The sequence below is a fragment of the Mobula birostris genome, chromosome 13 (assembly GCF_030028105.1).
Source record: "Mobula birostris isolate sMobBir1 chromosome 13, sMobBir1.hap1, whole genome shotgun sequence".
NCBI classification, from domain to species: domain Eukaryota; kingdom Metazoa; phylum Chordata; class Chondrichthyes; order Myliobatiformes; family Myliobatidae; genus Mobula; species Mobula birostris.
Window position 1 is genome coordinate 4488852 of NC_092382.1, and position 16717 is coordinate 4505568.

General features: G+C 48.2%; 2 protein-coding genes across 2 annotated transcripts in view; one reads left to right on the plus strand and one right to left on the minus strand.

The window, feature by feature from the left end:
• Positions 1-6276, minus strand: part of LOC140208265 (uncharacterized) — a 515327-nt gene extending 509051 nt beyond the window's left edge. The window contains exons 1-3 of the mRNA XM_072276835.1: positions 6218-6276; positions 867-1718; positions 457-673 (exon numbers count right to left, since the gene is read on the minus strand). Of these exons, the coding sequence (XP_072132936.1) occupies positions 457-673; positions 867-1382 (733 nt within the window). The 5' untranslated portion in view covers positions 1383-1718; positions 6218-6276. The remainder of the gene's footprint in view (positions 1-456; positions 674-866; positions 1719-6217) is intronic.
• Positions 6277-8351: 2075 nt separating this feature from the next.
• LOC140208247 (NACHT, LRR and PYD domains-containing protein 3-like) overlaps positions 8352-16717 on the plus strand; it is a 63398-nt gene continuing 55032 nt past the window's right edge. The window contains exon 1 of the mRNA XM_072276786.1: positions 8352-8530. Within this exon, the coding sequence (XP_072132887.1) occupies positions 8384-8530 (147 nt within the window). The 5' untranslated portion in view covers positions 8352-8383. The remainder of the gene's footprint in view (positions 8531-16717) is intronic.

Consider the following 16717-nt stretch of genomic DNA (forward strand, 5'->3'; position numbering starts at 1 on the left):
CCCAGTGTGGACTCGCTGATGTTCCTTCAGTTGAGATGACGTAATGAATCCCTTCCCACGGACAGAGCAGGTGAACGGCCATTTCTCTGTGTGCCAGCAGGTGAAATGACCAATTGAATCCCTTCCCACAGACTGAACAAGTGAATGGTCACTCCCTGGTGTGAAGTGACTGGTGTTTCAGTAGATGAGATGACCGAGTGAATCCCTTCCCACAGACTGAGCAGGTGAACGGTCTCTCCCCGGTGTGAACTCGCTGATGTACCTTCAGTTGAGACGACTCTACGAATCCCTTCCCACACACTGAGCAGGTGAATGGCCTCTCCCCAGTGTGAACTGACTGGTGTCTCAGTACAGCAGATGACTGAGTGAATCCCTTCCCACACACTGTGCAGGTGAATGGCCTCACCCCAGTGTGAACTGACTGGTGTCTCAGTACAGCAGATGACTTTGTGAAACCCTCCCCGCAGTCTGAGCAGGTGAACGGCCTCACCCCAGTGTGAACTCGCTGATGTACCTTCAGTCGATATGATTGAGTGAATCCCTTCCCACAGTCTGAGCAGGTGAAAGGTCTCTCCCCAGTATGATCTCGCTGATGTACCTTCAGTTGATATGACTCAGTGAATCCCTTCCCACAGTCTGAGCAGGTGAATGGTCTCTCCCTGGTGTGAACTCGCTGATGTGTCAGTAGGTGAGCGAACAGTTTGAATCCCTTCCCACAGACTGAGCAGGTGAATGGCCTCTCCCCAGTGTGAACTCGCTGATGTGTCAGTAGGTGAGCGAACAGTTTGAATCCCTTCCCACAGACTGAGCAGGTGAATGGCCTCTCCCCAGTGTGAACTGACTGGTGTCTCAGTACAGCAGATGACTTTGTGTACCTTCAGATTAAATGAGCAAGTGTATCCCTTCCCACAGTCTGAGCAGGTGAACGGTCTCTCCCTGGTGTGAACTCGCTGATGTGCCTTCAGATGAGATGACTGAATGAATCCCTTCCCACAGTCTGAGCAGGTGAATGGCCTCTCCCCAGTGTGAACTCGCTGATGTACCTTCAGTGCAGATGACAGAGTGAATCCCTTCCCACAGTCTGAGCAGGTGAATGGCCACTCCCCGGTGTGAACTGACTGGTGTCTCAGTAACTGAGATGACACAGTAAATCCCTTCCCACAGTCTGAGCAGGTAAACGGCCTCTCTCCAGTGTGAACTCGCTGATGTACCTTCAGTTTACATGATTTAGTGAACCCCTTCCCACAGTCTGAGCAGGTGAACAGCCTCTCCCCAGTGTGAACTCTCTGATGTACCTTCAGTGCAGATGACAGAGCGAATCCCTTCCCACAGTCTGAGCAGGTGAACGGCCGCTCCCCGGTGTGAACTCGCTGGTGAGCCATTCGGTCAGATAACCGAGTGAAATATTCCCCACAAATTCAGCAGATGACCAGCCTCTGCTCGATGTGAACTGACTGGTGTGTCCACAGGTGGAAAGACTGACTGAATCCCTTCTCACACACAGAACAGGTGAATGGCCTTGTCCCAGTGTGAACTTGCTGATGTACCTTCAGTTGAGATGACCGACTGAATCCATTCCCACTGTCTGAGCAGATGAATGGGTTTCCCCTTTGTTGACGTACAGCTGGGATTTTCTTTTATCTACTGTCAATTTAAAGTGCCACAGTTTTAAAGCCATAAAAACATCTTCTGCCCAGATGAATGGTTGGTCTGCACAGCTGTTAAAATGAATTAAATAAGTATTAGTATTATTTCATGTTCTTATCACAGAGTCATAGAAAAGTACAACACAGAAACAGGCCCTTTGGCCCATCTAGTTTATGTTGAACTATTTAAACTGTCTACCCCTGTACCTCTACCATCCAGGTACCTATACAAACCTCTTACATGTTGAAATTGAGCTCGCATGCACCAGTTGGGCTGTCTGCTCATTCCACACCTGGATGACCATCTGTGTGAAAAACTTTCCCCTCATGTTCCCCTTCATGTTTCACTGTTCACCCTTAATCCATGGCCTCTGGTTGTAATCCCACCAAACCTCAGTGGTAAAAGCCAGCTTGCATTTACCCCATCTATAACCCTCATAATTTTGGCACACCTCTATCAAATCTCCCCTCGATCTTCTACATTCCAAGGAATAAAGTCCTGACCTGTTCAATCTTTCCTTATAACCCAAGTCCTCCAGATCTGGCAACATCCTTGTGAATTTTCTCTGAACTCTTTCAACCTCTTTTACATCTTTCCTGTAGGTAGGTGATAAAACTGCACACAACACTCCAAATTAGGCCTCACCAATGTCTTGTGCAGTGTGAACATAACATCCATCTCCTGTACTCAGTACTTTGGTTCATGAAGGCCAATATGCCAAAATCTTTCTTTCCGTCCCTATTTAACTGTGACACCACTTTCAGTGAATTATGGACATGTATTCCCAGATCCCTTTCTTCCACAGCGCTCCTCAGTGCCCTAACATTCACTGTGTAAGACCCAGGTCCTATCAAAATGCAACACCTCGCACTTGTCTCCATTAAATTCCATTTTGCATTTCTCCAGCTGATCCAGATCACACTGCAAGCCATTATATCCTTCCTCACTGTCCACTGCACCCCCATTCTTAGTGTCACCCAGAAATTTGCTGATCCAGTTAACCACACTATCATCCACATTACTGATCTAGATGACAAACAACAACAGATCCAGCACCGATTCCTGTGGCAAACCACTAGTCACAGGCCTCCAGTCACAGAGGCAACCATCGGCTTCTCCCAAAACTAGTGTCTCATGCAATTTACTATCTTATCTTGAATGCTGAGTGACTGAACCTTCTTGACCAACCTCCCATATCAGACTTTGTCAAGTGCCTTGCTAAAGTCCATGTAGACAACATCCACTGCCTTGCCTTCAACCACTTTCCTGACAACTTCCTCGAGAGACTCTATTAGATTGGATAGACATGACCTAGCATGCACGAAGCCATGCTGCCTATCCTTAATCTATCTATCCAAATACTTACATATCTGGTTCCTGCACATACGTTCCAATGACTTTCCCACTACTGATGTCAAGCTCATTGACGTATAATTTCCTACTTTATTTTTAGAGCCTTTCTTGAACAGCGGAAGAACATTGGCTGTCCTCCAGTCCTCCAGTACCTCAACTGTCACTAAGGATTATTTAAATATCTGTGCTTGTGCCCCAACAATTTCTGCACTTGTTTTCCGCAGAGTCCCAGGGAACAACTTGTCAGGCCCTGGGGATTTATCCACACTAATTTGCCTTCAGACAGCAAACACCTCCACCCCTGCAATCTGTACAGGGTCCATGAAGTTGATGCCATTTTGCCTCACTTCTATAGACTCTGTGTCCATCTCCTGAGTAAATGTGGATGCAAAAAATAATATTTAAAATCTCCCCCATATATTTTGTCTGCTCATACAGATTACCATTCTGATCGTCCAGAGTGGGCATGTTTCTGTACTGAACTGGCCAAACGTGATTGGGAGGGGAAGCTGGTAGGATTGACGATGGAGCAGCAATGGCTGGAGTTTCTGGGAGCAATTCGGGAGCTGAGTGATCGATACATCCCAAAGAAGTGGAAGCATTAGAAAGGCAGGAGGACACAACCGTGGATGAAATGAGAAGCCAAAGCCAACATAAAAAGCAAAGAGAGGGCAAACAAAAGAGCAAAATCTATTGGGAAGCTTTTAGAAAGCAACAGAAGATGACTAAAAAAGATGTCAGATGAGTTCAGGGTGTGGAATTATGATATTGTAGTCACTAATAAGTCTTTGCTGCACCCAACAGTCTGAGGCATTTGAAGGAACGAAATATCCGGGGCCTCAATATCTCTTGAAAACCAAGGTTCCCTGCACCAGTTACCTTTCAACTTTTATTTTGACAGGCACATACAAACTCTACACCCTCAAAACTTCACTTCTGAAGAATTCCCACTTACCAAGTACTCCTTTGCCAGAAAACAGCCTGTCCACACTTGTCAGATCCATTCTGATACCATTAGAATTGACCTTTCTCCAATTTAGAATCTCGATCCATGGTTCAGTCCTTTCTTTTTCCATGTTAACTTGGAATCTCATGGCAATATGATCACTAGATGCAAAGTGTTCCCATACACTAATATTCTGTCACTAGTCCTGGAATATTTTCTAATAGCTTATTGCATATTTCTATGCTGGTAATTCTACGTGCTGATTAATGGCACATTTGACAAACTCTACCCTGTCTAGTCCTTTTACATATGGGAGTCACGTCAATCTATGGAAATTTAAAATCGCTTAGTATATCAAGCATTGGCGTAGTCTGCGATCTCTCTTGCTAACTTGTTCCTCCAAATTCCTCAGATTGTTGGGTACAAACAAGTCCCAGTCATGGCAACAAGATCGCAAATCGATGCCCTGAGGTCTGAACAACATTTGACTGGTGTCAAGAAAACAACCTCTCCCTCACTGCCACAAAAAACAAAGGAGCTGATTGTGGATGACAGAAGGAATGGAGACAGGCTAACCCCTATTTACACCAATGGATCTGGGGTTGAGAGGGTGAACAGCTTTAAGTTCCTCGGCATAAACATCACTGAGGATCTCATGTGGTCTGTACATACCAGCTGTGTAGTGAAAAAGGCACAGCAGTGCCTCCTTCATGTCAGACGGTTGAAGAAGTTTGGGATGGGGCCCCAAATCCTAAGAACTTTCTACAGGGTCACAACTGAGAGATCCTGACTGGCTGCATCACTGCCTGGTAAGAGAACTGTACTTCCATTAATCGCAGGACTCTGCAGAGAGTGGTGCGGACAGCCCAGCGCATCTGTAGTTATGAACTGCCATGATTCAGGACATTTACAAGGACAGGTGTGTAAAAGGGGCCCGGAGGACCGTTGGGGACCCTACTCACCCGAACCACAAACTGTTCCAAGCTGCTACCATCCGGGAAACAGTACTGCAGCATAAAAGCCAGGACCAACAGACTTCTTCCATTAGGCCATCACACTGCTTAATTCATGCTGATACAACTGTATTTCTATGTTATATTGATTGTCCTGTTCTATTATAAATTACTATAAATTGCACATTTAGATGGAGATGCAACACAGATTTTTACTCCTCATGCATGTGAAGGATGTAAGTAAGAAAGTCAATTCAATTCACCCTCTCTATTATCTGGCATTCTGGCTCCCATCCCCTCTACAACTTTAGTTTAACACCCCACCCCCACCCACCACACCAGCACAAGCAAGCCTTAACACTAGGATATCAGTCCCCTTCTAGTTCTGTTCCCCTAACTAGCAAATCCCCTATCACCCCTTTGACTTTCCTCTGCCACGTAATCTCCTCCCCCCAACAGTTTCTAAAGTGGTAGAATACATAGAACATAAAAAAACATAGAAAACCTACAGCACAAAACAGGCTCTTCGGCCCACAAAGCTGTGCCAAACATGTCCCTACCTTAGAGCTACCGAGGCTTACCCAGAGCCCTTTACTTTTCTAAGCTCCATGTACCCATCCAGGAGTCTCTGAAAATACGTTATTGTTTCTGCCTCCTCCACTGCCGCCGGCAGCCCATTCCACGCACTCACCACTCTCTGCATGAATAACTTATCCCCGACATCTCCTCTGTATTTACTTCCAAGCACCTTAAACCTATGCCCTCTCGTGCTAGCCATTTCAGCCCTGGGAAAAAGCCTCAGACTATCCACACAATCAATGCCTTTCATTATCTCATACACCTCTATCAGGTCACCTCTCATCCTCCGTCACTACAAGGAAAAAAGGCCGAGTTCACTCAACCTATTCTCATAAGTCACGCTCGCCTGTCGAGGCAAAGTCCTTATAAATCTCCTCTGCACCCTATCTATGGCCTACCTGTTGTTGTGGGGGATGGCCACAACAGTATTCTGCGATGGCTATTTAACCTCATTCCCCTTCCTGACTCTCACCCAGTTTCCTGCGTCCTGCACTTTGGGTGTAACTCACCTCTCTTTATCTCACCCCCTCCGACTCCCGGATGATACGGAATTCATCCATTTCCGGCCCCAACTCCTTAACTCCGGGGCCCGTGTACGGATGGTGGGGCTGAGAGAGAGGGAAGAGAGCAGGACTGTCCCGGGATTGCGGGTCACGGAGTCCGGAGTCACAGCAACTACCCGAAGTCGGTGTTGAAAACGCCGCCCGGTGAGACCCCCAACCCGGAGATCCCTTCTCACCTCAACCGATCATCCGGGGCCTTTTGTGCCCCGCGCGCTGGTGAGCTCGAGCTTGGTCGGTTTAACGGCTGGGCTACTGATCACGTGACCATCCCCTCCCCCACCGCTGTCAACAGTGGAGTCATGCGCTGCGCTATTCCCATTGGTGGGAAGCGATGTCAATCACTGCTTCCAGCCAATAGCGAAGGCGGACCAGCCGAGAGGGCGTTACCCCCGATGACACCGTCTCCCGAACTTTCCGTCACGGCGGGACAACCGTCAAAGTAAATGTCCGCTTTCTGATTTATTTCCATTTCCCTCCGAGGGAAGTTGGGGCGTTTGTGAAGCGTCTCCTGCGGCCGGAGTCTGATGTGTCGCTGAGAGGTAGGAGGAGACCGCTCGGCCCGTCGGTTTGATGCCGGTTCCCCGGGGAGGGAGAGGATGAAGACGGGGAGAGAGGGGGCGGACAGGATGTTTGTCCCGGTGGGGACAGGAGCGGCTCATCTGTGGAAATGTCTGAGCCCACGGTGGTGGCGATTCACCACATTGGGGGGCAAACACCGGCAGACTGTTGCCCTGCAAGCGGGGCCGATGGTCCGGGCAAAGTGACAATTATTTGTGTTTTGTTGAGACTGTACCGGGAATATGGTGTAAAATCCCGCTCCCCACACTAACACGGGTCACACAGACCAAAGAACAAACTGCCGGAGGAACTCAGTGGGTCGGGCAGCATCTGTGGAGGGAAATGGACCGTCAACATTTCGGGCCGAGACCCTCCCTCTGGACTGAGAGTGGACGGGAAATAGTCCGAGAAAAGAGGTGAGGGGTGGGGATGGGGCAAGAGCTGGGGAGTGAGAGGTGGATCCAGGTGAGGGGGAGGTGGGAAGGTGGAAATGGTGACGGGGGTGGGAGGTGAGTGGTTGGGGCAACACGGGGCTGCAGAAGATGGAAATTAATTCCACAGAGGATTAACAAAGAGGTTAGAGAGTATTTGTTATAGAGAGTGCAATGAAGATTCACCAGACTGATCCCTGGAGTGGTGGGGTCATCATATGAAGAAAGATCAAATGTGATAACCCTTTCATTTAGAGAATCGAGGACTGAGAGGTGAACACATTGAAATGCACAACATCATTACTGGCTGAACCAGGGATCCCAGTCTCTGAAAAAGGGGGTGGACTGTCCGGGACTGAGATGAGGGGAAATGTCTCCACTCCGAGGGTGGTGAATGTCTGTAAATCCCCACCACAGAGGCCGGTGAAGACTCAGTGATCGGAGGAATGTGAATAGAAACTAGTGTTAATAAACAGAGAACACTGTGACCCCGGGGGGGGGGGGGGGTGGAGAGGAAGGGACAGGGAAGATATGGAGGGAAAAATTAAAAATGTTGCTTAAATAATACGGGAAATAATGAAATAAAGTGGGAATGCGTCGGGCAGCGTGTGAGGGGCGAGGAGACGTCACCGGGTCACGTGGGAGACCCTTCTCCCGTCACGTGATCCCGTTTTGCCGCAGAGATGCGGCAGCTGCAAACACGAGGAAATCTGCAGATGCTGGAAATTCAAGCAACACACATCACAGTCGCTGGTGAACACAGCAGGCCAGGCAGCATCTTTAGGAAGAGGTACAGTCGACGTTTCAGGCCGAGACCCTTCATCAGGACTAACTGAAAGAAGAGCTAATAAGAGATTTGAGAGGGAGAGGGAGAGGGAGGGGGGAGATCCAAAATGATAGGAGAAGACAGGAGGGGGAGGGATGGAGCCAACAGCTGGACGGGTGATAGGCAAAAGGGATATGAGAGGATCATGGGACAGGAGTCCCAGGGAGAAAGACGGGGGCGGGGGGCCCCAGAGGATGGGCAAGGGGTATATTCAGAGGGACAGAGGGAGAAAAAGGAGAGTGAGAGAAAGAATGTGTGTATATAAATAAATAAGGGATGGGGTACGAGGGGGAGGTGGGGCCTAGCGGAAGTTAGAGAAGTCGATGTTGATGCCATCAGGTTGGAGGCTGCCCAGACGGAATATTAGGTGTTGTTCCTGAGTGTGGCTTCGTCTTTACACTAGAGGAGGCGGTGGATAGACATGTCAGAATGGGATGTGGAAGTAAAATGTTTGGCCACTGGGAGATCCTACTTTCTCTGGCGGAGAGAGCCGCAGGTTTGGTTCCGAGGCCCCGCCCACCGCGCTGATGACGCGCAGACGACATCGCGCATGCTCAGTACGGGCAGGGCGGTGTTGTTTTCCGTCCTTTGTTGAAGTGAGTCGGCGGTGGGATCGGGATCGGGATCCGGGAACGGATTATTCTCTGCGGGGCAACACCGACAATTTCCATTCGGTGAGTATTGAAGCCGGTCCCGAGCGGGGAGGTCTGATGTTGGGCAGTGAGACCCTTTAACTTTCCCGAACTCAAACAAGAGGAAAATCGGCAGATGCTGGCAATGCGAGCAACTTCCGCAAAGTGCTGGAGGAACTCAGCAGGCCCGGCAGCACCCAGGAAAAGAGTACAGTCGCGTTACCGGCCGAAACCCTTCGGCAGGACAGGAGAATAAAAGGTGGGGGTGGGAAAGGGAGAGAGAAACACAAGGTGATCGGTGAAACCTGAAGCGGGAGGGGATGAACTTTCCCAAACTGGCGGCCTCGCCTCGCTTCCTTGACGGAATCTGCCGGGGTCGGTCCGGGTTGTGAGACCTTCACACCGAACCGTCTGAGATGAGCCGCCGTCCAGTCCCTGTTGTACTGGTCCTGTTAGCATGGTGACGTAAAATATATTTCTATATTGTTACTGACAGAGAATCGTATAATTTGTTTTCCGTGTGTTATCAGAATGTGCTTACCTGTGATGTTGCTACAAGTCAGTGTTTCTCTGTCCCTGTACCTTCCCGTACTTGTGCACTTGTCAAATTCAACAGGACCTGAGAAAACTCAGTGAGATTTGATTAGTGACGATCATCCTGGCAGCTCGGTTGGCCAAATGTAAAGATACAGGACACTGTTAAGTGCAAGATGCTAAACAGTGATGATGATCAGAGGGATCTTAGAGTCCACATTCATCTGTCCCTGAAAATGACTGCACAGATTGATCGAGTGGTTAAGAAGCCAAATGGCATGGTTGTCTTTATTAGTCGAGACATTTGAGTTCAAAAGTCTGGAAGTTGTGTTGCAGCTTTATAAAAACCTGAGGGTGGCCTCATCTTGGCACGGGAGGAGGCGATGGGTTGACACGTCAAAACAGGTAAAAAAGAGGGCATCTCCCTCGGTCCTGGAATGAAAAACCTCATCCTGAGAGCAGATGTGGCGGAGACAGAGGAATTGCGAGAAGGGGATGGCATTTTTGCAAGAGACAGGGTGAGAAGAGGAATAGTCCAGGTAGCTGTGAGAGTCCGGAGGCTGATAGTTGACATCACTAGATAAGCTGTCTCCAGAGATAAGACAGAAAGATCAAGAAAGGGGAGGGTAGTGTCGGAAATGGACCATGTAAACTTGAGGTTAGGGTGAAAATTGGAGGCAAAGTTAATGAAGTCAACAAGCTCAGCATGCGTGCAGGAAGCAGCGCCAATGCAGTCGTCGATGTAGCGAAGGACAAGTCGGGGATGGATACCAGTATAGGTTTGGAACATGGATTGTTCCACAAAGCCAACAAAAAGGCAGGCATAGCTGGGACCCATACGGGTGTCCATGGCTACACCTTTAGTTTGGAGGAAGTGGGAGGAGCCAAAGGAGAAATTATTAAGAGTGAGGACTAATTCTGCTAGATGGAGCAGAGTGGTGGTAGAGGGGAACTGGTTAGGTCTGGAATACAAACAGAAGCGGAGAGCTCTGAGCCCTTCCCGGTGGGGGATGGAGGTATACAGGGACTGGACATCCATGGTGAAAATAAAGCGGTGGGGGCCAGTAAACTTAAAATCATCAAAAAATTTCAGAGTGTGAGAAGTATCACGAACATAGGTAGGAAGGGATTGAACAAGCGGGGATAAAACAGTGTCAAGGTATGCAGAAATGAGTTCGGTGGGGCAGGAGCAAGCTGAGACAATGGGTCTACCTGGACAGGCAGGTTTGTGGATCTTGGGTAGGAGGTAGAAATGGGAAGTGTGGGGTGTGGGAACCATCACCAACTTTATCTGCTCAGGGGATCTCCCATCCACTGCTACCAACCTTATAGTTCCCAGACTCTGCACTTCCTGTTTCTACCTCCTACCCAAGATCCACAAACCTGCCTGTTCTTTTTTAAAGAAAGGGGCTTCCCACCTCCACCATCAACTCTACTCTCAAATGCTTCTCTCCCATTTCACGCACATCTGCTCTCACCCCATCCTCCCACCACACCACTAGGAGTATGGTTCCCCTTGTCCACACCTACCACCCCACCAGCCTCTGGGTCTAACACTTGATCCTCCTTAACTTCCGCCATCTCCAATGGGATCCCAACACTAAGCACATCTTTCCCTCCCCCCCCCCCCCGCTCTCCACAGGGATTGCTCCCTATGTGACTCCCTTGTCCATTCGTCCCCCATTCCTCCCCACCGATCTCCCTCCCGGCACTTATCCTTGTAAGCGGAACAAGTGCTACACATGCCCTTACACTTCCTCCCTCACTACCATTCAGGGCCCCAGACAGTCCTTCCAGGTGAGGTGACACTTCACCTGTGAGTCGGCTGGGGTGATATACTGCGTCCGGTGCTCCCGATGTGGCCTTCTATATATTGGTGAGACCCGATGCAGACCGGGAGACCATTTCTCTGAACACCTACGCTCTGTCCGCCAGAGAAAGCAGGATCTCCCAGTGGCCACACATTTTAATTCCATGTCCCATACCCATTCTGACATGTCTATCCACGGCCTCCTCTACTGGCAAGATGAAGCCACTCTCAGGTTGGAGGAACAACACCTTGTATTCCGTCTGGGTAGCTTCCAACCTGATGGCATGAACATTGACTTCTCTAACTTCCGCTAATGCCCTACATCCCCTTCATACCCCATCTGTTATTTATTTACTTTCCAGCTCTTAGCTCCATCCCTTCCCCTCCTGTCTTCTCCTATCATTTCCAATATCCCCCTCCCCCTCCCACTTTCAAATCTCTTACTATCTCTTCTTTCAGTTAGTCCTGACCAAGGGTCTCAGCCCAAAACGGACTGTACCTCTTCCTATAAATGCTGCTTGGCCTGCTGCGTTCACCAGCAAATTTTATGTGTGTTGCCGGCCACTTATTCATTTATTTACCAGCTATCTGCGCTCCTGAAAGATGTATTCCCTAAACTTAACTCTCCCTGCGGAAGATCCCAATCAGCAACCCAGGCGGTCAATTTGCACACACTTAAAATTGTGAATGCCCCTCAGGATAGAGGGATGCATATTTAAAACCAAGATGCAGCAAAATTTCTTTAGCCAGAGTGTGGCGAATTTGTGAAATTAGCAGAGGCAGCTGCAGAGGCCCAGCTGGGGGTATTTAAGACCAACAGTAGATGGGAAATTGAGAAGATAGGTGAGAGGTGGGGATGGGGCAAGAGCTGGGGAATGAAAGTGGATCCAGGTGAGGGGCAGGTGGGAAGGTGGAAGTAGGGTTAGGGGTGGGAGAAGAGTCATGGTGGAAACACGGGTGAGGTTAGACAGTGCAATGAAGATTCACCAGACTGATCCCCGTAGTGGTGGGGTCATCATATGAAGAAAGATCAAATGCGATAACCCTTTCATTTAGAGAATCGAGGACTGAGAGGTGAGCACATTGAAATGCACAACATCTGGAACCAGGGATCCCAGTCTCTGTAAAAGGAGGTGCACTGTCCGGGACTGAGATGAATTAAATGAAATTGAATTGAATTTATTTCTTATGTCCTTCATATACGTGAGGAGTAAAAATCTTTATGTTACATCTCCATCTAAATGTGCAATGTGCAATCATAGTTATTTAAAGTAATTTATAAAAATAGAACAGTCAATGTAATATAGAGTACACTCGAGTCAGCGTGAGTTAATCAGTCTGATGTCCTGGTGGAAGAAGCTGTCCTGGAGCCTGTTGGTCCTGGCTTTTATGCTGCGGTACCATTTCCCGGATGGTAGCAGCTGGAACAGACTGTGGTTGGGATGGCTTGGTTCCACAATGATTCTTCAGGCCCTTTTTACACACCTATCCTTGTAAATGTCCTGAACAGTGGAAAGTTCACAACTACAGATGCGCAGGGCTGTCCGCACCACTGTCTGCAGGTTCCTGCGATTAAGGAAAGTACAGCTCCCACACCAGGCAGTGATGCAGCCAGTCAGGATGCTCTCAGTTGTGCCCTTGTAGACGGTTCTTAGGACTTGGGGGCCCATATCAGACTTCTTCAACTGTCTGAGGTGAAAGAGGCACTGTCGTGCTTTTTTCACCACACAGCCAGTAAGTATGGAACTGTGATATCCTCAGTGATGTGGATGCCGAGGAACTTAAAGCTGTTCACTTTCTCAACCCGAGATCCAATGATGTCAATAGGGGTTGGCCCGTCTCCATTTCTCCTGTAGTCTACAACCAGCTCCTTTGTTTTGGCAACATTGAGGGAAAGGTTGTTTTCTTGACTTCTTCCCTGTAGGACACCTCGTTATTGATTGAGATTAGGCCAATCAATGTAGCGTTGTCGGCAAATTTAATTAGCAGATTGGAGCTGTGGGTGGTGATACAGTCATGAGTATACAGGGAGTAAAAGAGAGGACACAATATGCAGCCCTGAGGGGCACCTGTGTTTGCAATCGGAGGGTTGGAGGTGAGGGAGCCCACTTTTACAACCTGCTGGCAATCTGACAGGAAGTCCAGGATCCAGCTGCCCAAGGCAGGGTCAAGGTGAGGGCTCTGAGATTCTTATTGAGCCTGGATGGAGCTATGGTGTTGAATGCTGAACTCTAGTCCAAGAGCAGCATTCTCACATAAGCATCTTTCTTCTCCAGATGTGTAAGGACGGTATGTAGAGCTGTGGCTATTGCACCATTTGTCGATCGATTGTTTCAGACTAAACACATTGATGAAGGGAAAGCCATGCAGTGTATATGGATTTCAGCAAAGCATTTGATAAGGTACCCCATGCAAGGCTTACTGAGAAAGTAAGGAGGCATGGTATCTAAGGGGATGTAGCTTTGTGGATCTGGAACTGACTTGCCCACAGAGGGCAAAGAGTGGTTATAGATGGCTCATATTCTGCATGGAGGCCGGTGACCAGTAATGTGCCTCAGGGACCTGTTCTGGGACCCTTACTCTTCGTGATTTTTATAAATGACCTGGATAACGAAGTCGAGAGATGGTTCGTAAATTTGCTGATGACACAAAGGTTGGGCATATTGTGGACAGTGTGGAGGGCTGTCAGAGGTTACAGCAGGACATTGATAGGAATCAAAACTGGGCTGAGAAGTGGCAGATGGAGTTCATCCCAGATAAGTGTGAGGTGGCTCACTTTGGTAGGTCAAATATGATGGCAGATATAGTATTAATGGTAAGACTCTTGGCAGTGTGGAGGATCAGAGGGATCTTGGGGTCCAAGTCCATAGGATGCCCAAAGTAGCTGCGTGGGTTGACTCTGTGGTTAAGAAGGCATATGGTGCATTGGCCTTCATCAACTGTGGAATTGTTGAAGAGCTGCGATGTAATGTTGCAACTATATAGGACCCTAGTCAGAGCCCACTTGGAGTACTGTGCTCAGTTCTGGTCACCTCACAACAGGAAGGACGTGGAAACCATAGAAAGGGTGCAGAGGAGATTTACAAGTATGTTGCCTGGATTGGGGAGCATGCCTTAGGAGAATAGGTTGAGTGAATTCGGCCGTTTCTCCTTGGAGCGACGGAGGATGAGAGGTGACCTGATGGAGGTGTACAAGATAATGAGAGGCATTGATCATATGGATAGTGAGAGGCCTTTTCCCAGGGCTGAAATGGCTAGCATGAGAGGGCAGAGTTTTAAGGTGCTTGGAAATAGGTATAGAGGAGATGTCAGGGGTAAGTTTTTTATGCAGAGAGTGGTGAGTGTGTGGAATGGGCTGCCGGCGACGGTGGTGGAGGCGAAACGATAGCGTCTTTAAAGAGACTCCTGGATTGGTACATGGAGTTTAGGAAAATAGAGAGCTATGGGTAAGCCTAGGTAGTTCTAAGGTAAGGACATGTACGGCACAGCTTTGTGGGCCAAAGGGCCTGTGTTGTGCTGTGGGTTTTCTGTTTCAGGATCCGTACTCGGAGATATAATGTGGTGGCCATTACAGAGACTTGGATGGCTCAGGGTCAGGAAAGGTTACTTCAAGTGCCGGGTTTTAGATGTTTCAGAAAGGACAGGGAGGGAGGCAAAAGAGGTGAGGGTGTGGCACTGTTGATCAGAGATAGTGTCACGACTGCAGAAAAGGTGGACATCATGGAGGGTTTCCCTACTGAGTCTCTGTGGGTGGAGGTTAGGAACAGGAAGGGGTCAATAACTTGGTGGTTTTTATAGGCCGCCCAATAGTCACGGGGATGCCGAGGTGCAGATAGGGAAACAGATCCTGGAAAAGTGTAATAATAACAAAGTTGTCATGATGGGAGATTTTAATTTCCTAAATATCGATTGGCACCTCCCTGGAGCAAGCGGTTTAGATGAGGTGGAGTTTGTTAGGTGTGTTTAGGAAGGTTTCTTGACACAATATGTAGATAAGCCTAGAAAAGGAGAGACTGTACTTGATTTGGTATTGAGAAATAAATCTGGTCAGGTGTCCGATCTCTCAGGGCACTTTGGAGATAGTGATCATAATTCTATCTCCTTTACAATAGCATTGAAGAGAGATAGGAACAGAGAAGTTAGAAAAGTGTTTAATTGAAGTCAGGGGAATTATGAGGCTGTCAGGCAGGAGATTGGAAGCTTAAATTGGAAACAGATGTTCTCAGGGAAATGTACGGAAGAAATGTGGCAAATGTTCAGGGGATATCTGTGTGGAGTTCTGCATAGGTATGTTCCAATGAGACAGGGAAGTTATGGTAGGGTACAGGAACTGTGGTGTGCAAAGGCTGTAATAAATCTAGTCAAGAAGAAAAGATTACAAAAGGTTCAGAGAGCTAGGTAATGTTAGAGATCTAGAAGATTATAAGGCTAACAGGAAGGAGATTAAAAAGGAAATTAGGAGAGCCAGAGGGGCCCATGAGAAGGCCTTGGTGGGCAGGATTAAGGAAAACTCCAAGGTATTCTACAAGGATGTGAAGAGCAAGAGGGTAAGATGTGTAAGAATAGGACCTATCAAGTGTGACAGTGGGGAAGTGTGTATGGAACCGGAGGAAACAGCAGAGGTACTTAATGAATACTTTACTTCAGTATACACTATGGCAAAAGATCTTGGTGATAGTAGTGATGACTTGCAGCAGACTGTTAAGCTTGAGCATGTAGATATTAAGGGAGAGGATGCGCTGTAGCTTTTGGAAAGCATTAAGTTGGGTGAGTCACCGGGACCGGATGAGATGTACCACAGGCTACTGTGGGAGTCGAGGGAGGAGATTGCTGATCCTCTGGTGATAATCTTTGAATCATCAATGGGGACGAGAGAGGTTCTGGAGGATTGGAGGGTTGCGGATGTTGTTCCTTCATTCAAGAAAGGGAGTAGAGTTAGCCCAGGAAATTATAGACCAGTGAGTTGATGGAGAAGATCCTGAGAGGCGGGATTTATGAACATTTCGAGAGGTATAATATGATTAGGAATTGTCAGCATGGCTTTGTCAAGGGCATGTTGTGCCTTACGAGCCTGATTGAATTTCTTGAGGATCTGACTAAACACATTGGTGAAGGAAGAGCAGTAGATGTAGTGTATATGGATTTCAGTAAGGCATTTGAGAAGGTACCCCATCGCAGGCTTATGGGAAAGTAGGAGGCATGGGATCCAAGGGAACCTTGCTTTGTGGATCCAGAACTGGCTTGCCCACAGAAGACAAAGAGTGGTTGTAAATGCATCATATTCTGCATAGAGTCCGGTGACCAGTGGTGTGCCTCAGGGATCTGTTCTGGGACCCGTGGTCTTTGTGATTTCAATAAATGACTTGGATGAGGAAGTGGAGGGATGGGTGAGTAAATTTGCTGATGACACAAAGGTTGGGGGTGTTGTGGATGGTGTGGAGGGCTGTCAGAGGTTACAGTGGGACATTGCAGCTATATAGGACCCTGGTCAACCCCACTTGGAGTGCTGTGCTCAGTTCTGGTCACCTCACTATAGGAAGGAGGTGGAAACCAATGAAAAGGTGCAGAGGAGATGTACAAGGATGTTGCCTGGATTGGGGAGCATGCCTTATGAGAATAGGTTGAGTAAACTCGGTCTTTTCTCCTTGGAGCGACGGAGGTGACCTGATAGAGGTGTACAAGATGATGAGAGGCATTGATCATGTGTATAGTCAGAGGCTTTTTGACAGGGCTGAAATGGTTGCCACAAGAGGACACAGGTTTAAGGTGCTGGAGAGTTCGTACAGAGGAGATGTCAGGGTTAAGTATTTTACTCAGAGTGGTGAGTGCGTGGAATGGGCTGCCGGCAACGGTAGGGTCTTTTAAGAGACTTTTGGATAGGTACA